This window comes from Rhinolophus hipposideros, assembly GCF_964194185.1.
Source record: "Rhinolophus hipposideros genome assembly, chromosome: 9".
NCBI classification, from domain to species: Eukaryota; Metazoa; Chordata; class Mammalia; order Chiroptera; family Rhinolophidae; genus Rhinolophus; species Rhinolophus hipposideros.
Genome location: NC_138055.1, coordinates 90,507,033 through 90,532,307, shown reverse-complemented (window position 1 = coordinate 90,532,307; position 25,275 = coordinate 90,507,033). Strand labels below are relative to the sequence as shown.

At 51.9% G+C, this 25,275-nt stretch overlaps 1 protein-coding gene across 1 annotated transcript in view; it reads left to right on the top strand.

Annotated features, from left to right (window-relative positions):
* Positions 1 to 423: 423 nt before the first annotated feature.
* Positions 424 to 25,275, top strand: part of CACNA2D4 (calcium voltage-gated channel auxiliary subunit alpha2delta 4) — a gene marked incomplete at its 5' end in the record, with an annotated part of 135,071 nt that continues 110,219 nt past the window's right edge. The window contains 4 exons of the mRNA XM_081058997.1: positions 424 to 505; positions 16,709 to 16,895; positions 20,393 to 20,474; positions 22,243 to 22,359. Of these exons, the coding sequence (XP_080915123.1) occupies positions 424 to 505; positions 16,709 to 16,895; positions 20,393 to 20,474; positions 22,243 to 22,359 (468 nt within the window). The remainder of the gene's footprint in view (positions 506 to 16,708; positions 16,896 to 20,392; positions 20,475 to 22,242; positions 22,360 to 25,275) is intronic.

The window sequence follows — 25,275 nt, the reverse complement described above, 5'->3', positions numbered from 1 at the left end:
TCAGACGCCAGTGGTCACGCAGACAAGTGAGCCCAGGCAAACACCTAATTATCAGCATGCCCATCTGGTTCCCTCCTCCTCCCCTTTTGCTCCCCTCCTCCTCAGCCCTCACCCCACCTCCTCTCTCTCCTTCTCAGCCCTCCATTCCCACCCTTCTCCCCTTCTCCCTCAGGGAAATGAGGATATGGCTTAGGCTTAGAACGATGAACTTCTAGCTGAGAATAGCTCTAGCTGTGCTTCCCAAAAATGCTTTGGGGATTTATCAGAACCAATAACTGCTTTTTGTTTCCTCACCTCCACCTCTCATTCTGCTGCTTCAGCATAGGTGCTGATGCCAGTGAAAGGAAGGCTGCACAGATGTCACCGCCCCCAGCTCTAGGGCTACTGCTGCACACAGTCTCGCCAGTGAGGCCGCCTGCCTGCATGGCGGTGACTGATCACGGGCTGTGGCCACCGTGTGAGCATGGTGACAGTGCCAAGGAGAAGCGTGGGGACCACAGTGTTAGTGAGTGCTTGCTGTGTGCCGAGCAGCTTGGAGGCATGCTGCGCACCTCGCTCAGCCTCCTGACACCTGCGGTTGTCACCCTGAGGAGGAAATCGAGAGTCCAGAAGAAATGAGAGCACCTCCAACTCTCATTTGCCACTTGGTCTTCCATGACTTTGTTTCCCCAAGGTAGAGACAGGAAGCCCCTTCCCCAATCCTCTGAGATGTAACCAAGAGCATTGTGAATTGGAACGCCAAGCAAAACCTGGGACGTGCCCTGGAGGACAGCCAGCCAAGGGATCGAGGGCCCACTGATGAGCACAAGTACTCTTCACAGAGTATTGTACCTGACTCAGTGTCCAGGAGTAACTGACAAGGCTTTGCCTCACTCAGGTACGTGCCGGCAGCATGAGGTGAGAGCTTCCGGGCTCAGTGGGCTCATTGGAATTACACACCAGTGCGGCAGTGAAGGCAGTATTTCCCTTCCAGATGGCTTCAAAAACAGCCTGGCCAGACCTGGCTCCTGCCAGACCTCCTCACTCTTTCGCCCTGTATACTGCTGACCCTGGGTGACATCCACAAGTGGGCACGGGACAGGCCCTTTCTGGCCTTTCTGGAATGCTGTCTCTGAAGCACTGAGCTGTAATTTCTGAGCAAGCTTCCAGCCCAGACCAGGTGTCCTCACCTGACCTGCCTGGCTCTCCGGGGACACGTTTGGCTTCCTGCCAGGCCAGCCTGCTCCTGCGCTTGCTGCTTTGCCTCCACTCCTCCAGCCCGCTGTGACATGTGGGGTTCAGCACCACGATGCTAGCTGAACACGGCTGCGTTTCAACACCACTCCCAACCCCTCCTCTGGTTGGCATGGGCCCCGGTGTTTTTAACGACAAGGTTGGGGTTTGAGAGCCATATTGCCAGGGTACAGCTGAATGATTCTAAATTTAAGCTCATGTAATATTTCAGACGTAGGCAGTGGAGTGGCCAGTGGGACCGACTTCCACTCCGGTCTTGGCTGCCTGACCAGGTGCTCATTCTGACATTGCTGGGGTGGACCCTAGACATGCAGGCTGCAGGCTGCCCCACCTCTTCAGGGATCTGAGCTTCACGACTGCAGAAGAGCAAGTTTACAGTGAGGTACACAGCTGTTTTCCAAGGGCCTTCCTTCTCCACTCTGGCCTCCTGGGGCACCCAATGGTCTCTCCCTGGGGTGCCGCCCAGACCCCTCTGCTCCCCCCATTTCCCTCCTCAGTGTGGTCTCACTGCTCAGTCACAGCGTGACTGACCCAAAAGAGGTGGGAACACTAGGAGTGGAAGTGACTTTGCAGCCAGTCCCTGTAGTGACATGGTCCTCATGAAGAGAGCCACCTCTAAAGGACAGCGGGGTATTTTCCAAGGGCAGTTGACATCGTATAGTTTACACATTTGCACATGGGGACAGAGCCCTGGAAACTTCCTCTTGACCTGACATGATGGGAATTGCCAAGACCCCTGTGCTGTGGGCCAGCTGACCTCAGCCACAGTGCTGCCCCTTATCTGTGCTGTGTCTTTTGCAAGGTGTCACCTGGGCCCACCTTGGCAGACACCTTACAAGTGTTTTAATGTGTATGGAATTCCGTTCATCAGTATGTGCTGCACACATGTGCTGGAAGTGGGCCCTGCAGGGTGTGTGCCCACTGCCCCCGCCCCAACCTCTGTGTCCACTCTGCTCCCTGAGGCGGGCACCTTGCTTCTGCCCACAAGGATTTAAATGTCTCGCATTCACGTAGAACGTCACATTCTCACATCCACCATCTGATACGGTCCTGTCTTATGAGAATCAAATACATTATTGTATATAGATGACAAAATGAAGAGAGAAAAGGCCCCATCGTGCAGGTGACTAGTATCGTGTGGGGATGAGAAGCCAGGCCTTCTGAGCCCTAGGTGGGTGCAGCTCGTTCCAGTGCGCCAAACCACAGAGGCCCCCAGACACCTGGGCCTCAGCCCACTGTGGAGCCCTCCCCGCTCCCTGGCAGAGCCTCGTTTTCTCTGGAGAAGAGGGGGCATGCCCTGTGCCAGCTCCCTTGAACGTGTCCTGAAAGGAAAGGCCCGTCAATCCTTGTGTAGGAAGATAATCTATATGTAAATAATAATAAAGAACGCTTTTGGTGCCAAGGATGACTCTGCTTTACATGCAGAATCTCATTTACCACTCGAGGGAGTGAAGCAGACCTATCGTCCACAGAATACCCAATCTCCCATTTTGAATTGATGACAACAGTCAGACCCAGGCAAGACATCATGATTTGTTAGGCCAGGTGGGACTGTCCTGTTGTCTTTCCAGCCAACTTCTCAGCCCCTGGTGACAACGTGGCCCACTTCTGGCCAATGGAACAGAGACATAAGTTTGCTGGTGGTGGGGGTGGAAGGTTCTGGGGAAAGTTTTTGCCTTCATAATAAAAAAGAACAGAAGTACCCAGCATGGCCCTTCTCCGTGCCCCTACCTTGAACTAGGACGTGATGTTGAGAATGGCAGCAGCCATCTCGTGACAGTGAGGTGACACAGCGTGCAAAGGATCCTGGGAAGGGAAGGGTGGAGGAGGGGGCAGCTGGACCTCTGGGGCATCACGGAGCACTGAACCAAGACCAGCAACTGCCGACTCCAGACTTCTGGCTCCGTGCTCACAAGTCCTTATTTTGTCAGTTACGTTTCCTGTTACTTGCAGCTGAATGCATGCCTGCCTGACACAGACCCTCCCTATTTCACAGGTCAGAAAAATGAGCTGCCTGGGAGAACAGAGTAAGAAAGAAACTGTGCTCAAGTTCAAACCCAGAACCTTGGGCACCACAGCCTCACCTCTCTCATTGCCTATAAAGTTTGTTAAGCAAATTACTAGTATACTTAAGATTGCAACAGGATGTTTATCCTATTTAAAAGGAGGCTTACAGGTTTGTCTGCAGATTAAATCAAGCGTAGCAGCCCCTGTTCTTAGAGCTGCTGGTGTCCTCTCTCTGGCCATACTCACTTGGATAGCCCCTCCTGAGAGGATCTGGGACTCACCAGGGCTGAACAAATGTAAACACTCTTCAGACAGAGGTGATCAGCGGTGGGGCAGGAGGCCAAGGCAGCTTGTGGGGACCCCCGCACACCACATTAGTGCAAGCCTCTCCAGCCTACAAGGAAGGATCAGGCCCAGACAGGCCCCAGTCATCTCTAGGTAGGGGCAGAGCCGAAACCCAACTCCTTCCCCAGGTGGGCACTCACCATGCTCCCCAGCAGTTTCTGGAGCCCCACCTGGTGCCTCAACACCAGCCCACGTGCTCAGACTTGAACCAGGAGCCGCTGTGGTCCTCGTCCATGTCCCTGCAGTGACGCTGCTGACCCACAGATGCTCGTCAGCCCCTGGCAGGGACAATGTCAAACTGCCACACCGCCCCCGTTTCCCTGTGTTTATGTGGGGTCCTGGAGCCCACTCATGACGTGGCAGAACCGGCAGCACGTGATCCTGGCTCACTTACCAGTTGAGCGAGGGAAGTACTATCAGGAGGAATTTCATCTTCCCTCTGAAAGCTGGTTCCTTGAAGCTTGGATTTCCTCTTGAGGCCTCTGCACTCTTCCTGGGCTGCGAGCTGGAGGGAAACGTAGAGAGCTACGGAAGTTCACCAACTCCTTTACCACCACATGGTCCTCCAGCTCTTAAATCTCTTCAGAGACCTCTTCTTCCCGTTTCTTCCTATCTCAGTCTCCCCTGCCTTTCCTTCCACTCCCCAAACTCTCTCTCTCTCTCTCTCTCTCTCTCTCTCTCTCTCTTCCTCTAACAATTTCCCTTCAAGGTATTTATGAATACCTTGCCCAAGGGGCCCTCTCTGTGAAGCCAGCTGCCAGCCAGGCCAGCCTCTAATTAACCCGGTGCCCTTTGCCTGGGGCTTTCATATGCCTGAGACTCTCTGGGCAGAATGGACAAGTCAGGGCCTGATGTCCCTACTACCACTGCACCAGCAAATCCAGGTAAACACTAGGCTGATGTTTGACTTGTCACCAGACTCCAAGCTGTGTTTCTTTGTCGTGTGTGGCAAGTTGTGTGTGTGGGGTCGGAGGAGGTGTGTGGGGGGTTGGAAGAGCTGTGTGGGGTTGAAGGAGGTGTGTGGGGTTAGAGGAGGTGTGTGGGGTTGGAGGAGGTGTGTGTGGGGTTGGAGGAGGTGTGTGGGGTTAGAGGAGGTGTGTGGGGTTGGAGGAGGTGTGTGTGGGGTTGGAGGAGGTGTGTGGGGTTAGAGGAGGTGTGTGGGGTTGCAGGAGGTGTGTGTGGGGTTGGAGGAGGTGTGTGGGGTTGGAGGAGGTATGTGTGGGGTTGGAGGAGGTGTGTGGGGTTAGAGGAGGTGTGTGGGGTTGGAGGAGGTGTGTGTGGGGTTGGAGGAGGTGTGTGGGGTTAGAGGAGGTGTGTGGGGTTGCAGGAGGTGTGTGTGGGGTTGGAGGAGGTGTGTGGGGTTAGAGGAGGTGTGTGGGGTTGCAGGAGGTGTGTGTGGGGTTGGAGGAGGTGTGTGGGGTTAGAGGAGGTGTGTGTGGGGTTGGAGGAGGTGTGTGGGGGGTTGGAAGAGCTGTGTGGGGTTGAAGGAGGTGTGTGGGGGGTTGGAGGAGGTGTGTGGGGTTGTAGCAGGTGTGTGGGATTGGAGGAGGTGTGTGGGGTTGGAGGATGTATGTGGGGGTGTAGGAGGTGTGTGGGGTTGGAGGAGGTGTGTGTGGGGTTGGAGGAGGTGTGTGGGGTTAGAGGAGGTGTGTGGGGTTGGAGGAGGTGTGTGTGGGGTTGGAGGAGGTGTGTGGGGTTAGAGGAGGTGTGTGGGGGGTTGGAGGAGGTGTGTGTGGGGTTGGAGGAGGTGTGTGGGGTTAGAGGAGGTGTGTGGGATTGGAGGAGGTGTGTGGGGTTGGAGGATGTATGTGGGGGTGTAGGAGGTGTGTGGGGTTGAAGGAGGTGTGTGGGGGGTTGGAGGAGGTGTGTGGGGGTGTAGGAGGTGTGTGGGGTTGAAGGAGGTGTGTGGGGGGTTGGAGGAGGTGTGTGTGGGGTTGGAGGAGGTGTGTGGGGTTAGAGGAGGTGTGTGGGATTGGAGGAGGTGTGTGGGGTTGGAGGATGTATGTGGGGGTGTAGGAGGTGTGTGGGGTTGAAGGAGGTGTGTGGGGGGTTGGAGGAGGTGTGTGGGGTTGTAGCAGGTGTGTGGGATTGGAGGAGGTGTGTGGGGTTGGAGGATGTATGTGGGGGTGTAGGAGGTGTGTGGGGTTGGAGGAGGTGTGTGTGGGGTTGGAGGAGGTGTGTGGGGTTAGAGGAGGTGTGTGGGGTTGGAGGAGGTGTGTGTGGGGTTGGAGGAGGTGTGTGGGGTTAGAGGAGGTGTGTGGGGTTACAGGAGGTATGTGTGGGGTTGGAGGAGGTGTGTGGGGTTGCAGGAGGTGTGTGGGGGTGTAGGAGGTGTGTGAGGTTGGAGGAGGTGTGTGGGGTTGCAGGAGGTGTGTGTGGGGTTGGAGGAGGTGTGTGGGGGTTGGAGTTTGTGTGTGTGAGTTAGACCACAGCATGTTGCTCATTAGCCGTGTTTCTCCCTTTGTCTTCCTTTTCGAGGAGTAAAACTTGTCAGAACCATGATTACAGGCATAGGAACGTCAACATTACTCTCCCTTTGAAAGCTCTAGAATCCCGCCAGAACTGCATTTTGTAGCAATGGAAATTTTAAAATGGAAAAGCACCTCTGGGAAACAGAGCCAGGGTCCAAACTCCTGGCTCTACCCAGGACATCCTCATTCTTTCCCCCAATAAAAAAAAAAAAATGTGGTTTAAAATAAAAACCACAAAATTTACCATTTAACCGTTTCTAAGTGTAAAGGTCAATAGTGTAAAGTACTTTCATGTTGCTATGTGGCCAATCACCAGAGAATTCCTTTCATCTTGCAAAACTGAACTTCTGTCCCCATTAAACACTACCTCCCCTCTCCCACACCCCGTATTACCCCTCCCCCAGCCACTGGCAACCACCATTCTGCTTTCTGTTTTTATAAATTTGAGTACACTAGGGACCACAGTCCCTGCCCTCACAGAAGTTACACTCTAGTGGAGGAGATAGGACAGGCCAGCACGACATAAGGAAAATACTGCATGTGGTACGTTTGATCGCAACCACGAAGGGAAGAAGAGATGCTGGGAAGACGAATAGGAAACGTTGGAGGCAGGTGACGTTTTAGACCCCACAGCCAGGGAAGATTCATCATTGAAAAGGCAACTCTTAAAAAGCATTTTTAGGGGTGGCCGGATGGCTCAGCTGGTTAGAGCGCGAGCTCTGAACAACAGGGTTGCCGGTTCAGTTCCCGCATGGGATGGTGGGCTGTGCCCCCTGCAACTAAAGATTGAAAACGGCGACTGGACTTGGAGCTGAGCTGCGCCCTCCACAACAACACTGAAGGACAACGACTTGGATCTGATGGGCCCTGGAGAACACACTGTTCCCCAATATTCCCCAATAAAATTTTTTTTAAAAAAAGCATTTTTAAAAACTAGAAATGTAATTCACATAAACTTCACCTCGTGGAAGTGCACAGTTCATACGCAGAGCTGGGCATCAGCTGCACTACCTCACTGCAGAAACATTTTCATCATAAAAGGTGATTTTCTGAGCGATCTCATGCCGGGTGTCTTCAATCTGCCCCTCCACCAGCTCTCTCCGCGGGGAAGTGGACTTGGGTGGCTCCATCCACGGGCTCCTTCTCTCAGGCTTTCAGGAGGCTTTACCAGATGTGGGCACCACCAGGAGATCTGCAGAGGAGGGGAAGGAGAGGGGACATTTAATCGTCCAGCCCCATCTAGTGTTGGGGGAGGAGGTTGCCACCGACAGGACGCATCCTGAGGCCGCCATTGATTCCTGTGGGACAGCTCTGTCTATACAGCTCCTTCTCCACCGGCTCCAGTGACTTTCCCCTCCTCTCCTCCCCTCAGGCCCAGGGATCGACTCTCCACTGTTTCCAGCCCAGGATACTGCAGTGTCCCTGTGGTTTCCCCAAATACCCTGTCCACACCTCTGCAAATAGTTCCTTTATTAAACTTCTCACAAGTCACCCAATTCAAGTATACCATCTTTTCCTGGCTGAGATGAGGGAGCTGGCTACTGGAGGGGCAGCAGGACAGGCAGAGCCACGCAGATGACTGCCCACTCCAAGGCTGTGTTGTGGGGGCAGGTCTGGCATGCTCAAGGGGCCATGAGAAGCCACTGGGTAAGGGCAGGAGCAGGGCAGGCTGGGAGGAGTCAGGTCCTGCTCCTGTGAAGTCTTGGGGGCTGTGGCGGGAACTTTGGCTTCTACTCCGAGTAAGGTGGGCAGCCACTGGGCGCTTCTGGGCAGAGGAGTGACATGATCTCACTTACATTTTAGAAGGAGCCCTGTGCTGTGTTAAGAATACGCTGAGAGGGGCAGGAGCAGGGAAGGGAGACCAGCTATGAGCCAAAGGCCCAGCAGGTGGGACACACGTAGTGGGATAATTGGAGAAAAGTTTCTTTCAAATGGATGGATGCAGAGGAAACACAGGGTAACCTAACCTAACCCAGGGCAAGGAGCAGCTGAGCTATTATCTCCTTCCAAGTCACACGGAGGCAGCAGTTACTACTGAAGTCTAAAGAGCATGTGACGGTTAATTTTATCTGTCAACTTGACAGGTCCAAGGTGCTCAGATAGTTGGTCAAACATTATTCTGGCCATGTTGGTGAGGGTGTGTCTGGATGAGATTAACATTAAAATCTATAGTCTCAGGTAAAGCAGATTGCTCTCCCTAATGTGGTGGGCCTCATTCAATCAGTTGATGGCCTGAAGACAACAAAGGCTGACCCTCCTGCAAGTAAGAGACAACTCCTCCTGACTGACAGTATTTAAGCTGGGACATCAATTTTTTTCCTTGTTTTTGACTCTAATTGAAACATTGCAACTCTTCCTGGGTCTCAAGCCTGCCACGTTTGGTCTGAAACGTGGTTTTACTTCTCCTGGTTTTCACATTTTCAGACTCAACTGGAACTACACCATCTGCTCTCCTGAGTCTCCAGCTTCCTGGCTACAGAGCTTGAGGCTTAGCCTCCAAAATCACATGACCCAATTCCTTGTAATAAATCTCTTTCTCTCTACATATACATCGTATGGGTTCTGTTTCTGTGGAACCCTGACTAACACAGGGAGAAAGTCACGCAGAGGGGCCAAGCAGCGACGTTGGGCTGCGAGCCACCACCAACCAGAGGTAACCTTGCTTTCTTTCCAGGCTCCTGCCAGGGCTCACTGTGGCTGAGCTCAATGGAAGCCAGAGGGCACGGGACTCCGCAGAGGGGATCTGAGCAGATAAGACTCCAAGGGCACGGAGCAGGGCAGAGGGTAGCGCCTCGCTGTGGAGAGGCAGACAGAAGACAGCCAGCATAAGCAGTAGGAAGGTTGTTGCTGTCACCCAGGGAATGAACAGTGGTGGCTTGGCCAGGGTCACGGCAGGGAGTGGGAGGAATGGCTGCATTCTGGATACATTTGTAAGGAAGCACTGGCAGGATCTCTTGAAGGCCCGGATGGAGCAGGCATGAGAAAGAGGACTCACAACTAACTCCAAAGTTTTTGGCCTGAGCAACTAGATGGATGGAGCTGCCATTAACTGAAATCGCTTTATTTGGCTCTGCAAATGTTTCTATGGAAGAAAGGATTCCATTGCTAAAGAAAAGATTATGAAATCCCTGATAAAATATTTTACGTTTTGTCAACAAAATATATCTACGTTGCCTCATTGAGCCTCACTATCCCCTGAAACAGGTGGGGAGGGTATTGGATGACCAATGGGGAATCTAGACCCAGACACAGTGCCTCAAATGCATTTTTGTGTGTGCTCATACTGTCTGTTCAGGAACGGAAGAAAAATGGCACGGAGTGCTGAGAAATGCAGACTTGTAGTCTGCTGCAGAATAAGCGGAAGCTCTGATCCATTCTCTTTGTCTGTCCTGTTGCTCAGGCAGGGAAAACTCAGAGACGAGTGAGCTCCGGCCTAAGCCGAGCTCTTGAGAACCCAGTGCACATGGACAGTCATCAAGAAACAGAACAAGGGCTGTGGAGGAGCGGGGGAGGGCAGGAGGGGGACCAGGGGCAGGGGGGAGGTGGGAAGGGGACCAAGAGTAGGGGGAAGGTGGGAGGGGGACCAGGGGCAGGAGAAGGGCAGGAGGGGGATGGTTGCAGGGGGAGGGTGGAAGGGGTCCAGGGGGGAGGGGGATATCGGGAGGCGATGCACACATACTTTTCCCCAAGCTTCTCCCTAAATGGTAGAGCTTGGGGAAAACTGACCAGTGCTCACTGAGCTATGGAAATAATGTGAATTTGTGGTCTGTGCACAAAGGAGCTTAGCTTAGATACTATATCTTTTACTTCCCTGGTTTTTTCCTTCCCGTCTTCTGTGCCCCTGTTCTGCCACACTGATAAATCAATACTTTTCAATGGCTATGGAGTTGCAGTAAGTGATATTTAAGTTAGATTTTAGAAGGACTAATACATCCCTTCATAATCTGGATACAGTCTACCTTTCCTCTAGCTTCATCTCCTACCACTCCTTTGTTTCTGCCCTTACCCGTCACCACCCTCCCTTAGTCCTGATCCCACTAGCTTCACTGTGGCAGTTTTTAAACACATCTGCAAATTTAGACACTGCTCCCATGGAGAGGTAGGGCCTGGCTCCTCTCTTTGAGCCTGGGTCAAACTGGAGCCTGGCTAACCGACAGCATGCAGCCAAGGTGATGCTCGGTGACTTCCAGGCAGACCATGAAAGGCACTACAGTTTCCACTGTATTCTCTTGGGATTCTCACTCTGGGAGCCCAGCCACCAGGATGTAAAGAAACCCAAGTACAGTCCATCTGGAGGAAACTGGAGTCCCCCAGGCCCAGTGAGTTCCTAAGCCCCAGTCAGCACCAACCTGCCAGTCATGTGAGTAAACCATCCTGGATGTATTCCTCTGGCTGCCCCCAGCTGATACTGCCTGGAATGGAGAAGAGCCATCCCTGCTGAGCCCTACCCAAAAATATACATTCAGCAACTAAGCAAATAATTGCTTTTATGTCAAGCCACTAAGTGTAACTTAGTATGCAATAACAGATACCAATATTCTCACCATTTCACAAAAGATATGTACACTTTAACTCACTGTGGCTTCCTACTCTTGTTCTTTCTGTTCCTTGTATACTGTCTGTTCCTTATAACTATTCCTTCAATAATCTCCATTTGATGAACTCCAATTCATCCTTTAAAGCCCAATTCAAATGTCCCTTTCACTGTGAAGTCTTCCCTGAAATGTACCTCCTTGTTTTCCCACCAAGGGGAAAAATAGTTGCCCCCTCCACTATGCTGCCAAATGCTTCTGTTATGTGTCACAGTGATGGGGGAACTGACCTAAGATGGTGGCCCGAGCAGAGAGAGAAGTCCCCAGCCTAAGCCCCAGCCCACTTCCGCATAACCCCCTCCAAGCCACACCCCGAGCCAATCACCAGATGACACCTACCTTTTCCCCAACTCAAGGAAGTCCCCAACCCATAAAAACCTGCTCAAAACCTTGCTAGGGGCTCAGTATTTGGGGAAAGTTCCCACTGAGCCTGCCGGCATAATAAAGCTGAACTTCCTAACTCTCTGAGTGCCGCTTGAGTTCTTTCCGGTCCTGGTATCTGTAACAACAGCACTGAGCTTGCTTTAGCTGCGTGTTTTTTGGAGATCAGCCTCCCTGGATAGACTTTGAGTATCTATCTCAAACATCATGTCCAACCTCCATTCCAATTCTAGGTATCACATCTCCAGTACCTGGTAAGAGGCTGACACCAAGAGGGTGCCCTAGAAAAGTGTGTGGGGTTGGGTTGGATTACATTTGTGGATGAAAAAGAAGCCACGCACTGCACCTGACAAGCTCAGAGGAGGCCAGTATGGCGGATCCTACAAACTCAGAGAACGAAATTAACCACGTAGGATGGTCTGAGCATAAAAATTCCTAATTAAAAGCAGGTCATGGTGGGAAGTCACATCTTTAGCCTGTAGCTTCCTTGACAAAGGTCAATCTTTACCTTAAGTGAGCCTGTCTATTGTCTTTTTGTATCTAAGATAACATGCCCTTGGAATGTCAGAGTCATCCGGTTTTCAGGGCACAGCCCACCACACCAGAGCACGAGACCTCAAGATCCCTCCTTGTTATCTTGTTGCCCACATACCACCTCTTTGTACTGTAAATGTTCATCATTAACTATCCTGTCCTCACCAATGTAAACGAAGCATACATCTCTCCATTTTACTTTTTATCCAATCCCAGAGATTTCTCCCCACTTTGCTCCCTCCTGCCCCCTTCATCTACCACCATCTGGATTCCATGTACCTTCCTTGTCTCCTCCTTTGATTCTAATGTATAAAATAAGCTGCAAAACTGCCATTCTCCAAAGTATTTTCTTAATCCATTGAGATTTTGCTTCCCAGCGATTGTTGTCAGTTTGGCTCAAGTGAACTCATTAAAATTCTCTGAAAGACTGACTGAGAGAAAGTTGGAATACTCTTTCTCTCAGAGCCCGTAAAAATAAAGCCACAAAGTAGGTTCATTCCTAACTGGCATGAATGATAGACCACCCTGGCCCACAGCTGAGGGATGGGCCCCTGAAGTTCTGAGTTTCAAAGATCTCTCTTAAGGATTGACAGCCCCCTTAGCTCTCTGCTGTGTTCCCTCACTTCATTCTATTCCTGCTAAGAAATCCCTTCTCTGAAGGTATTTGGTGCTAAAGTTCACTGCCCTTGCCACCGCCTCTGTCTCTCTCTACCATCGTCCCTAGTGTTTCACAGTACACAGCAGGAAGAGGGGTTACAGTCCTAATATGCCACGTCAACAATGCATACATAGCAAAATGTACTGTAGAGTACTTAAAAGGTATTTTTCTCTGTATACCTGGTTAGGGCACACTAGTAGGGTGCAATATTTTAGTGGGTGTTGTTAAAGTGACAACCACAGGCTCAAAATGGACTCACTTGTGACACGCATGGAACCTAGGCTTAATACCTGACCGACGTAACTGAAGTTTCAGCCTTCTCCAGGAATGTAATCTTAATCCATCAGTCAGGAATTTTCTGGTCAGTACCAGTGAGATAATCTATCACCAAAAAAAGCTGCAGCAATCAGCCTGATAAGAACCCCCACCCTCCCCAGAGGGAAGGTAACCTTGCCAGAAAAAAATCCTTTCTTTTCTTTCACTAATAACTTTCTTATCCTGCCCAGTTGCTGCCTAGGAAAACCTTCCATTTTGTAAAACTGCTCAGAGCACCCTTCTAGTTGTTAGATGGCATGCTGCCCGCTTCATGAATTGCTTAATACAGCCCACTAGATCTTCAAATTTATTTGATTAAATTTTGTTCAAGTCTTTTTTTATTTTTATTTTTTAGTCTTTTTTATTATTAGTTTCAGGTGTATAAAACAATGTAACGGTTAGACATTTATACCCCTCACAAAGTGATAACCCCTCTCCCCCAATCTACTACCCCTCTGACATCGTACAGAGCTGTTACATTTCTACTGTCTCTATTCCTTATGCTGTGCTCCACTTCTTGGCAAGGATGTGGAGAAAAGGGAACCCTCGTGCCCTGCTAGTAGGATTGCAGATTGGTGCTGCCACTGTGGAAAACAGTGTGGAAGTATCTCAAAAAACTGGAAATGGAATTACCTATGATCCAGCAATTCCACTCCTAGGTATCTATCCAAAGACATCCAAAACACTAATTCGAAAAAATGTATGCACCCCTATGTTTATTGCAGCACTATTCACAATAGCCAAGAATCGGTAGACGACTGGATTAAGAAACTGTGGTACATAGTTCAATAGTCTTTTAAAAGACATAATGTTACTTTACCCACCATTATAATATCAATATCTACTTTTCTTCACAAGTACTTTGAAGGCTCCCGAACAGCTGTAAGGGGCTGAGTGGGACCTAGGCTACCACCGCGCCTGAGAAGTGAGCTCGGTGAGCACGGGTGGCTTTCGAAGCAGTGCCCCTGCTCAGCACATTGGAGTGAGCCAGTGCCTCTGGAACAGTGAAATGCTCGGTCTCTCTGACTCCACCTTGCTTAAACCCAGTTGTCCCCAAGGCCTTCAGGCTCATAGCTCCTGCTTTACACGTGCTAGTCATTAGAGGAATTCTGCTTGGGGCTTGAGGTTTTGCAAAAACAGCCCCACCTATTTCCCCTTCCCTTGACAGGAAAGAAGCTTGAACTCTGTACTTTCTTAAAATGGATTTGAGGAACTACTAGGGCCCCCATCTTCTCCATTGATGGCTTCGCAATTCATAAACCTTTCCTTACTCCAAACTCTGCTGTCTTGAGCTTTGGCATTTCGAATTGTGGGGCACAAGGACCTTGGAGCAGTACCGTCTTCGATGAGCAGATGCTAGAATGGGGATGGATCAGGTTCCGTGGGGCTGGCAGCTTGCATAATTTTGTAAAATTGCATAATTTCTACTATAGCTTGCATCTATAGTAGAAAAAGAATACAACTTATAAATACAAAAATACATACAAAAGTGAATTTTTATTTATAATAAAAGAATCACTCCAAATTACAAATTTTAAGAAGTTGATGAATACCACAAAAATCACAAAACCTACAAAAATTACACATTCTTTTTCTTTCTTAATTGCCCCACACACCTCTGCGGTATTTTCTCTAAATTTGGTATGATTTGTAATCCTGAAAAATATACCAAATCTATCTGCAATGTAGGCATTCATAGGAACAATTCAGTGCAGTTAGAAATCACTGCCCATTGTGAGACAGGTTAGTTAGTATGATATCAGGCAGTGAGAGACTCCTTGGTAGACTGAGCAAAAACAACAAAAACAGAACCCAGGACAGTCATACCAGGACAAAAATATCATCAATCATACTTGGGGACAAATGGGTTTGTTTCAATGGTCTCCGCCCAAGCTGAGCAGTAGAACGAGTCTGGGAAACATTGTATCCATAGGCACCCACATCCCAACATCTCCCTCCCAGGTAGAAATAAAGGTATATAAACACAAGCTTTTGCCTTAGCTAGTGGGCATCCCAGCTTCGGGTACCCCTTCCCGCTCGGGAGCTGTAACTCTTTGCTTGCTATAATAAACTATCTTCCTGGGCACGCTTTGCCTCTCCCTGGTCCTTGTATCCATTCTTCGGCTCCATGAGACTAGAACCCCGGCATTCACTAAGCAACAGCCCGCGTCAGTTGTACTGAGCCACATAACTGTGTGGCCAGATGACGGGTACAACGACGCTGACTCTCTCACTAAAACACTCACCTCTTCAGACATTTCTCTGTGTTGGTGGCCATTTTGCATGCCACTTTGCAGCAACCAGCAGATTTTGTCAGGACCAGATGCATCAGATACACCAAGAAGCACTCTGACACACGGAATGTATAAACTGTGACATCACGTGCAGTACCCGTGTGATCCTATCACTGCTTTGGACCCACAACCCCAAGAGTTTGGATCAAATTCTGTTTTGTGTAATTCCCATTGGAAGAGAAGACAATGCATGACATGTTGATAATTACAGACATTCAGTATCAGCTACTTTTCTAAGGGGAGAGAACTGTTCTGGCCAGGTCTTGATGAGAACCAAATCCCGTGCTGGCAATTTTATTAGTTTGATATTTGAAAGAATCTTCCAGACTAGCTTCTGGCTCCAAGTATTTCGACCTTATTTTTCTTCGCGTCCCGCGTACTTCCAGCGGGGAGTGCTGTATGTCGGGCACCTGGGTGTCTTGACACAGGCTGAGTCGGCACTGTGGGTCACGAGTGTTCCTGCACCGGGATGGCTGGAGATAACCTCTCTCTACAAGGATGTGACTGTGAGCTACATAAATACACCCCAGAAGCCCAAATTAAATGCTTCCCCGACTCATCTTTCTCTTAGCTGGATCCCCCAAACGCACACAGCTACTAAATATCACCCGACCGAGGGGAAATCAGAGAAAGGCTGGAATGGAAAGAAACAGAGGCTTTAACCCAGGTGTGGTTGAACTGTCTTCCTTTTGCATTTATTAGGGACATGTTGCTGTGCAAGGGAGGGGCCCTGAAGTGTCACCAGCTTCCCAGCAAAGGTATCTGTGGCCTAGAAGCAGGAGCAGCTGAGACGTGTGTGTGGGGGGGGTCCACAGGGTGTTGACATTACATCTGACTTGGCCAGAGGCAGCAGGCCTGGACACACGAGCTCTGTTCCCAACCTTCCCTGTGCCTCAAGAGCCCCTGAAACATGGATGATGCCACCGACCAGCCAGGACCACTCTGAGGTTCAGAGAGAGCATTTGTTACAGCTCTGGTAACTCTGAGCACGAGGCGAACGTCAGCTCTTGTGCCGGGCCAGTGTCACAGTGTCCTCCTCTGGGTCCAGGAGGGCTGTCCAGGAGCAGTCTGCCTCTTTACAGCAGGAGGGGTGTGATGTGACTGGGGACAGTCCCAGAGAGCAGTGTCCAGGCTCTCAGCCTCACGTGGAAGGTGCTGGCTCGGTTATTAGGTGGCCATCAGCCGTGATCAGATGGCCATCCGCTGTGGCTGGGTGGCCATGCGCTGTTCCCTGTTAGCCACTAGCCACTAATAGAACTGCCGTGGCTACACTGGGGGGTTGGTTGGTTGGCAGAGAAGCAGGAGGATTGTGGATTGTGTGGCTCCTGCTTCCTGTGTCTCCAGCCCAGCCGCCAGCGAGAATATACTGGTATGAACCCCCCCATCTATGGCTCCGTGGGTGTTCCTTTTTGGCCTCACCATGTCCTGTGTTCTTATGTGGGGAGCGGGAGCTGAGACCCCACATGACAGTGACCCCCAAGAGAAGCAAACCCTGTCTTCTGAAATTAGGGTAATCCTGCTGAGGTCACTGCTGTCAACCCCTTCTCCCTGCTGTCAGCCAAGGGATTAGTGGAGAGGCCAATGGATTAAAAGGTTCATTTTGTCACAATCTGCCCTGCCTGACAGTCAGCCTCTCTCCTGGAAACCTGCTGGTGAGGGAAAGCAGCTCCTCTGTTGCTGTTCTCTCTGGAGCAGAGAGAGAGAGAAGCTCCCTCTCCGGCCAGGCATTGCAGCCAGGACCCAACTGAAAGCTGTGGAACCCCAGGCTTGCCAGGACTTAAAAGGCAGAAAGCTTGGGGACATCCAAAGATCTGGGTGACTTCAGACAGAGCTCACGGCCTCAGGCAGCTCTTTCCTGTCTGTCTGCCCTGAGCCCAGGCGAGCAGCTCACCCCACCTCCCAGGTTCCAGCCAGACGCCAGCTGCACCCTCAGCAGGATGCCCTCCCTCCCGTGGCCAGTGGCCTGGGCCTCCGTGCGGAAGACTGCAGCCATCCTGAGCCTGCTGCTGCTGTCAGGCGCCGCCCTGCCCCCCACCATGGGGCAGGCCAAGATTCCCCTGGAAACGTGAGCACCAAATCCCGCCCCACCCCTTAAACTCTTTTGCCCTTTCCTCCCTTCTGGCTGGCGGGTCTCAATCCTCTGCGCCACTCACCTTTGACCTCCCTTCGCTCTCCCCTGGGGACTTCTGCTCGCTCTCCTCCTCTTGCCGTGAAGACCTTTCCTTCACCTTCCTGTCCTCCCCTGGGGAGTCCCCCCTGCCCAGCGCAGACAGCTGACCATCAGAGCTCCCTTTCAGCGGGATGGCCAGCGGGTCTGGAACACCTGCAGGGCGCTGCTCCTTCCGTGGTAACTGCTGCCACCAGGTGATGGGCTGCCAGCTACCTTGGTTCAAAATGATCCTTGCAGCTCTCCAGGGGTTTGTTAGGAAATTCATTTCGACAGTCTGAAGGGGTAGAACAATTCTAAATTGACAAATGGTCTCCCGCAACCAGAAACTAGGTCAGATTAGACATCGGGGGTCTCAGTCTTTCCTCTCTGTGCCTTTCTGCCTCCTTCTAGGCCTCAGCTGTACACTCTGTCATTAAGACCAGGTATCAGTCATTTATATTTTGCTACAAATTTAAATTGCTGTGCGACCATTCTGGGGATGTCTGTTTTTCAGTCCTTGGCTCTGGTGGACCTATTAAAGAAATTTCCAATAAATGTGGGGAGCAGAGCGTCCTAGACTACGGGGGGGTTTCCTGCTCAGCTGGCCTCTCAAGTGCAGCATGAGCTCAGGCCACCAGAGCCAGGTGTCAACTTCATGTGTCCGCAGAAGTGGGCGGAGAGTGCTAGAACAGCACAAGTGTTAGGTGTTATGTGTGCTCTGGTGAGCAGCACTGTTCCCAGCTGATTGTATAGTCTCTGCTTTTTGTAGGCCTGCAAAAAGGTGCTGAGGGGGTAACAGTATCCCGATTCTGCAGTTAAGGACACTTCCCAAGTTCCCATAGCCAGTAAAGGGAAGTGCCGGAGCTTGGACTCAAGTCAGCTGGGCCTGTGCTTCACCATTACACCCACGGAGCCTGCAAAACTACCTACTGGTGAGGAGACAGCAAGAATAGCTTTCACCCCCAGGACACACACCACCCAAGAGTAGAAGGCCAACTCTAGGAACAGGCTGAGTGCTGAGTCAAGATGGCTGGAATCCAGGTCTTGATTGGGAAGAACTGCAGAATGGACCATCTACACAGAAACCTCCAGAGAGTCGTGGAGATTAAGGTCCCCAAACCACCCACATCTCACCCGCCCACTGTCTGGGACCTTGGCTCCTCCCCTCCTATCTCCCACTGGGTCTGTCTCAGTCTTTCCCACCCTAAAGACCTCACATCTCTCTCCTGTGAAGCCACGCCCTCCGTCTCCCTCAGCCCTCAGCCCCCACCACCTGGCCCTGGCTTCCACTGCCCTCCCAAATCTGCTTCCACCTGAGTCACCAGATGCCCTCATTGCCCAACCTGGTAGATACTTCTGGAATTATCTCCCTGGACTTTTTTTAAAAAGGGCACTTGCTTGTCTTTTTTTGTTTTTAAATTATATTGGGGAATATTGGGGAACAGTGTGTTTCTCCAGGGCCCATCAGCTCCAAGTCGTTGTCCTTCAATCTAGCTATGAAGGGGCTGTGAAGGGCGCAGCTCAGCTCCAAGTCTAGTCACCATTTTCAATCTTTAGTTGCAGGGGGTGCAGCCCATCATCCCATGTGGGAATTGAACCAGCAACCTTGTTGTTGAGAGCTGGCGCTCTAACCCACTGAGCCATCTGGCCAGCCCTCCAGCACTTTATTGTCTTCAATCTAGTTGTGGAGGGCACAACTCACTGGCCCATGTGGGAATCGAACCAGCCACCCTGTTGTTCAGGGCTCACGCTCTAACCAACTGAGCCATCCAGCCACCCTCTCCCTGGACTCTTGTATTAGACACTAGTCTCTCCCTTTTCCTTGAGTCTCAATGCCTCAATGTTCATAATGCTGTGCTCTCCAGGTCTCCTTGGGCACCTGTTACCTCTCTGCCTTCCACAAATGCTCCTTTCCCCCTGCCTGCCCTTAAGATTGTTGGTGTTCCCCAGGTGTTGCCATCCACTCAGACTTTCTCATTTCCCCACTTTCCTACCCCCAGAATTTCCATGAACTAATGACTCTTAGCCGTGCCTCTGCCTGTTAGACTCACATACCTGTTTTCTATAGAAAGCTCTTCCTGAACATCATGTGAAGTTTTTAATTCAAGTTTGTGTCTTTCAAGATAGAAAGCAATTGGTGCTTTTTAGAGTTGTGCAATGCACAACCTGCTGACGTCACTCTGCAACGGAAATCTTACATTGCACACATCCCAAGTTACTCTTGTCACCTCCCACCCGCCCCAGCGTGCTTCCCTGATCTCCCTGATATTGTTAACTTAGTAACACCACCATCAGCTCAACCACCCAAATGGAAACCTGGAAGTCGTGCCTGACTCCCCCCAACTCTTCTGTGCTCTCCAACGAGAATTCTCTTCCAAAACTCTTTGTCAGGCTAAACTCTCCCAAACTTCTGACACTGAATGTAGACCCCCACCTCTCCCGGGAAGTCTTCCCTCGCCACCACTCCCCAAGCTTTGTTGGTGTCCCTTCAAACATGCAATATACTACTGTATATGAAGGGGCATCCCTCTGACTGAGGGTTACAGAGGTGAGGACGGGATGGGGCTCTAAGACGTGCACACTGCCGGGCACGTAGGACCTCAGTAGGTCCTGGCGGCCTGACTAAATGGATGCTGATCTTGAAATGATCATGTGGGCGAACTCCGTCTGCTCCATCTGGAGAGGATCACACACAGTCCGGCATGCACACGGGTGGTGGGGTCTTGGCGCGCTCTGGGGTCACACAGAGGTCAGGGTTCCTCCCAGGCTGCCTGCACCAGGGTGACGTGTGCTTTCCTCCCTCATTGCCTGGCCTGCTCTCCGTCTCAGCACCAGCAGCTCACAGCCTTGTCCTCTGCTCCCTTGCTTCATGCTCCGTCTGACATTTCAGCAGAGGAGGCAGCGGCCCACAGTGACCGTGAGCAGGGAACATAGCGGGAATGACTCATTGAGAAGCTGCAGCTGTGGCCCAGCAGCCCCAGGGTCTGTCCTCAGAGGCCTCTCCACCCGGGTCCGAACTGTCCATAGTCTCTTTCCCTCCTCTCCTGTCCGTTTTCCAACCACACACTACGGCCCGTGAGTGTTTGGGGTCAGACTTTGGTTCCAGCTCATCAGCCCTTGCCCCTCGCCCCTCAGTGGGAGACCCAGCCAAGGGTATTCAGCACACTCAGTGCTGCTGCTGAGACCCTGGTGGGTCCTCGGGGCCTTGTTCCCTGGCCAGCGGGACAGGAGTACCTTATATGTGTTTTTCTGGGTGTATGTCAGTGTCCGTGTTGCTGTGTGTCCATGTGTGTATGTACATTACAGTGTGAATCTCTGTATCATGTGTGTCTCCGTGTTTGTGCGTATGTGACCAGTGGGTATCTGTGTGTGTGCACACGTGTGTATACACATGTTCCGTCATGGCTCTGCAGAGTGAAGCTGTGGGCAGACACCTTCGGCAGGGACCTGTATGACACGGTGACCAAATACTCGGGCTCCCTCTTGCTGCAGAAGGTCAGTAACCCTCTTCCGGGAGCTCCCGGGGTGCTCTGAGGGCAATCACCAGGGAGCCCTCCCAGGGAGAGGAGCTGTGAGGGGTCTCAGACATCATCTAACACAATCCCCTCATTTTCAGATGGTGAAACTGAGACCCAGGGAAGGGAACGATTTGCCCAAGTCAGTGGGGTGGCCAAGATCATAGGGCCTGCTCAGAGCCCCAGGAAGCTGACGCCAAGGTGGAATTAAATGGGGTGGGAAGGTTGTGAGGAATAGAGGGGAGAAGGAGCAGGAGTGAGCATACTGGGGTGCAGGGCTGCACCTGTGAAAGGGGTGGGAGAGGAGAGGGGGTAAGTGGGGCCTTAGCCGGCCATGGGAAGTCCTGCAGCATCTGCTTAGGCCGCAGAAGCTGGCCAGCTGGCCCGTGGCCTTCTATACAGGCAGAGCTCCCAGACCTCCAACTCTCAGGAGCGCCAGCCATGCTCGGACGGCAGAGCCCACATGGCCTGTGCTCGGCTCCTGGGCAGGATGTGGGGCCTGAGGACAGGATGACGCACCAGCTCCCCTACCCTTTATTGATCAATTGCTTTATGTGCAGATGGACACCTCACCTGTCTTCTTACTAGGTTATAAACAACCCTGTTTCCCTCTGGTATTTATAACGCCCAGACCAGTTTTAATAATAGCTTGACATTCTCTATTATTACCATTCACTAAGAGTTTTCTATTTGGGATTTAACTCTCACCACAGCTTCATGAGGTGACTACCATGCTTGCCATTTTCTGAATGATGCTAAAAGCCAATCGCAGGCTTTTATGCCTGCACGTGACCACCCTGCGCCCCCCTCCTGTGGTCTCTTCCCCACCGCCCACAGGTCCTCCAGCTGGAGGAAGTGGGAGGAGCCCGCACGGGCTGCAGCTTGTCCACAGGCCACTACAGAATGACAGCTCAGACCCACTTCCCACTCGCACCACCCTTCCACACTGCACAGCATCCTTTCATTCAACTTTCGCATTTGTGCCCTCCAGCTCCAGGTGAGAAAGAGCAATAATATGTGGCCGTTGGGGTAAAAACATTCTCTAACTCAAGCATTCTAGAGCATTCTCTAAAGCCATGCCAATGCCACATCTTGCCGATGAGGAAACTCACTGAGAAACTTACCTAAGGTCACATGGCCAATAGGTTGCCACACTGGGTCATTAGACGTTGGTGATGCGCATACCTGGGGAAAGGTTGTCTCCCGCAGCCCCAGCGAGTAAACTCGAACCCAGCTCTCTGAACTCTTCTAGGCTCCCTGGCGTTTTGTCAGGCAGCATCAATACCTGCCTCTGCTGAGCTCAGACCAGACATGCTGTGGGCAGGGGCATAATGACCTTGCGGGGCGTGGGGAAAGATGAACCCATGCTCAGGGAGGGTCACAGTCACGAGCAGCCCCAGGGGGCGGCAGGCAAGGCTGCAGACAATGTGGAAGCCTTGGAGACCTGTCTGTGTGATCTTGGTCAAGTTCATTGACCTCTCTGAGCCCCAGTTTACTCCCTCTTAAGGATATTAACCAACTGTGTCCAGAGCCCCTGGAACAGAGAGGATGTTTCATAAGAGGCAGCTATTGCTGTTAGTGGAGGAGACTATGTGAGGAGGGGAGGGTCTGTCTTTGCCCCTGTTGAGTAAGCAAAGCCTCATGGGTGTGAATACACAGTTGAGAGGATGGAGGCCACGTGTCATGAGGTACCAAACATCCTGGTGCCGGATGACAGGTACTCATCTCTCTCACATTCCCCTTAACAGAAATACAAGGATGTGGAGCCCAGTCTGAGGATCCAGGAGGTGGATGGCTTGGAGCTGGTGCGGAAGTTCTCAGAGGACATGGAGACCATGCTACACAGGAAAGTGGAGGCCATCAAGGTACTCCAGGTCCTTTTGATCTGTGGGGGCTTTCTTCCCCAGACCCTGTCACACTGAAATGACCCTTACCGATGTCGTGGCCCTGCATCCTCTCACCCACATCATCCTTTTCCTACCTCATGAGTGTCTGCCTTCTGTCCCCATGAGACAAAACGTCCTTGCAAAGGAGGAAATGATGCAAAGCAAGGGGAGAAGAGAGGGCTGAGATTACAGCTCTGCCTTAGGGAACAATGTCCAATGCAATAGGACCAACCTGCAGTGTTAACAATGACTCTGCCTCAAGGCCTCATATTCAGTGACTGGTGCAGAGCAGCTATAGAATGAGGACTTAGGCGTCACCTGCTGAATGAAAGGAGGGGTGAATAATGGGTGGGTAGGTCGATGGGTGGATGGATGAATAGGTGGGTGGGTGGGTGGGTGGGTGGATGGATGGATGGATGGATGGATGGATAGGTGGATGGATGAGTGGATGGGTGGGTGGGTGGATGGATGGATGGATGGATGAATAGGTGGATGGATGAGTGGATGGGTGGGTGGGTGGATGGATGGATGGATGGATGAATAGGTGGATGGGTGGGTGGGTGGGTGGATGGGTGGATGGATGGATGGATGGATGAATAGGTGGATGGGTGGGTGGGTGGGTGGATGGGTGGATGGATGGATGGATGGATGAATAGGCGGATGGATGAGTGGGTGGGTGGGTGGGTGGATGGATGGGTGGATGGATGGATGGATGAATAGGTGGATGGGTGGGTGGGTGGGTGGATGGGTGGATGGATGGATGGATGGATGAATAGGCGGATGGATGAGTGGATGGGTGGGTGGGTGGATGGATGGATGGATGGATGGATGGATGAATAGGCGGATGGATGAGTGGGTGGGTGGGTGGGTGGATGGATGGATGGATGGATGAATAGGTGGATGGGTGGGTGGGTGGGTGGATGGGTGGATGGATGGATGGATGGATGAATAGGTGGATGGGTGGGTGGGTGGGTGGATGGGTGGATGGATGGATGGATGGATGAATAGGCGGATGGATGAGTGGGTGGGTGGGTGGGTGGATGGATGGGTGGATGGATGGATGGATGAATAGGTGGATGGGTGGGTGGGTGGGTGGATGGGTGGATGGATGGATGGATGGATGAATAGGCGGATGGATGAGTGGATGGGTGGGTGGGTGGATGGATGGATGGATGGATGGATGGATGAATAGGTGGATGGGTGGGTGGGTGGGTGGATGGGTGGATGGATGGATGGATGGATGAATAGGTGGATGGGTGGGTGGGTGGGTGGATGGGTGGATGGATGGATGGATGGATGAATAGGCGGATGGATGAGTGGGTGGGTGGGTGGGTGGATGGATGGATGGATGGATGGATGGATGAATAGGTGGATGGGTGGGTGGGTGGGTGGATGGGTGGATGGATGGATGGATGGATGGATGGATGGATGGATGAATAGGTGGATGGGTGGGTGGGTGGGTGGATGGGTGGATGGATGGATGGATGGATGGATGGATGAATAGGCGGATGGATGAGTGGATGGGTGGGTGGGTGGATGGATGGATGGATGGATGGATGGATGAATAGGTGGATGGGTGGGTGGGTGGGTGGATGGGTGGATGGATGGATGGATGGATGGATGGATGGATGAATAGGTGGATGGGTGGGTGGGTGGGTGGATGGGTGGATGGATGGATGGATGGATGAATAGGTGGATGGGTGGGTGGGTGGGTGGATGGGTGGATGGATGGATGGATGGATGAATAGGCGGATGGATGAGTGGGTGGGTGGGTGGGTGGATGGATGGATGGATGGATGGATGGATGAATAGGTGGATGGGTGGGTGGGTGGGTGGATGGGTGGATGGATGGATGGATGGATGGATGGATGGATGGATGAATAGGTGGATGGGTGGGTGGGTGGGTGGATGGGTGGATGGATGGATGGATGGATGAATAGGCGGATGGATGAGTGGATGGGTGGGTGGGTGGATGGATGGATGGATGGATGGATGGATGGATGGATGGATGGATGGATGAATAGGTGGATGGGTGGGTGGGTGGGTGGATGGGTGGATGGATGGATGGATGGATGAATAGGCGGATGGATGAGTGGATGGGTGGGTGGGTGGATGGATGGATGGATGGATGGATGGATGGATGGATGGATGGATGGATGAATAGGTGGATGGGTGGGTGGGTGGGTGGATGGGTGGATGGATGGATGGATGGATGGATGGATGGATGGATGAATAGGTGGATGGGTGGGTGGGTGGGTGGATGGGTGGATGGATGGATGGATGGATGAATAGGCGGATGGATGAGTGGGTGGGTGGGTGGGTGGATGGATGGGTGGATGGATGGATGGATGAATAGGTGGATGGGTGGGTGGGTGGGTGGATGGGTGGATGGATGGATGGATGGATGGATGGATGAATAGGTGGATGGATGAGTGGATGGGTGGGTGGGTGGATGGATGGATGGATGGATGGATGGATGGATGGATGAATAGGTGGATGGGTGGGTGGGTGGGTGGATGGGTGGATGGATGGATGGATGGATGAATAGGTGGATGGGTGGGTGGGTGGGTGGATGGGTGGATGGATGGATGGATGGATGAATAGGCGGATGGATGAGTGGGTGGGTGGGTGGGTGGATGGATGGGTGGATGGATGGATGGATGAATAGGTGGATGGGTGGGTGGGTGGGTGGATGGGTGGATGGATGGATGGATGGATGGATGAATAGGTGGATGGGTGGGTGGGTGGGTGGATGGGTGGATGGATGGATGGATGAATAGGTGGATGGGTGGGTGGGTGGATGGATGGATGGATGGATGGATGGATGGATGGATGAATAGGTGGATGGGTGGGTGGGTGGGTGGATGGGTGGATGGATGGATGGATGGATGAATA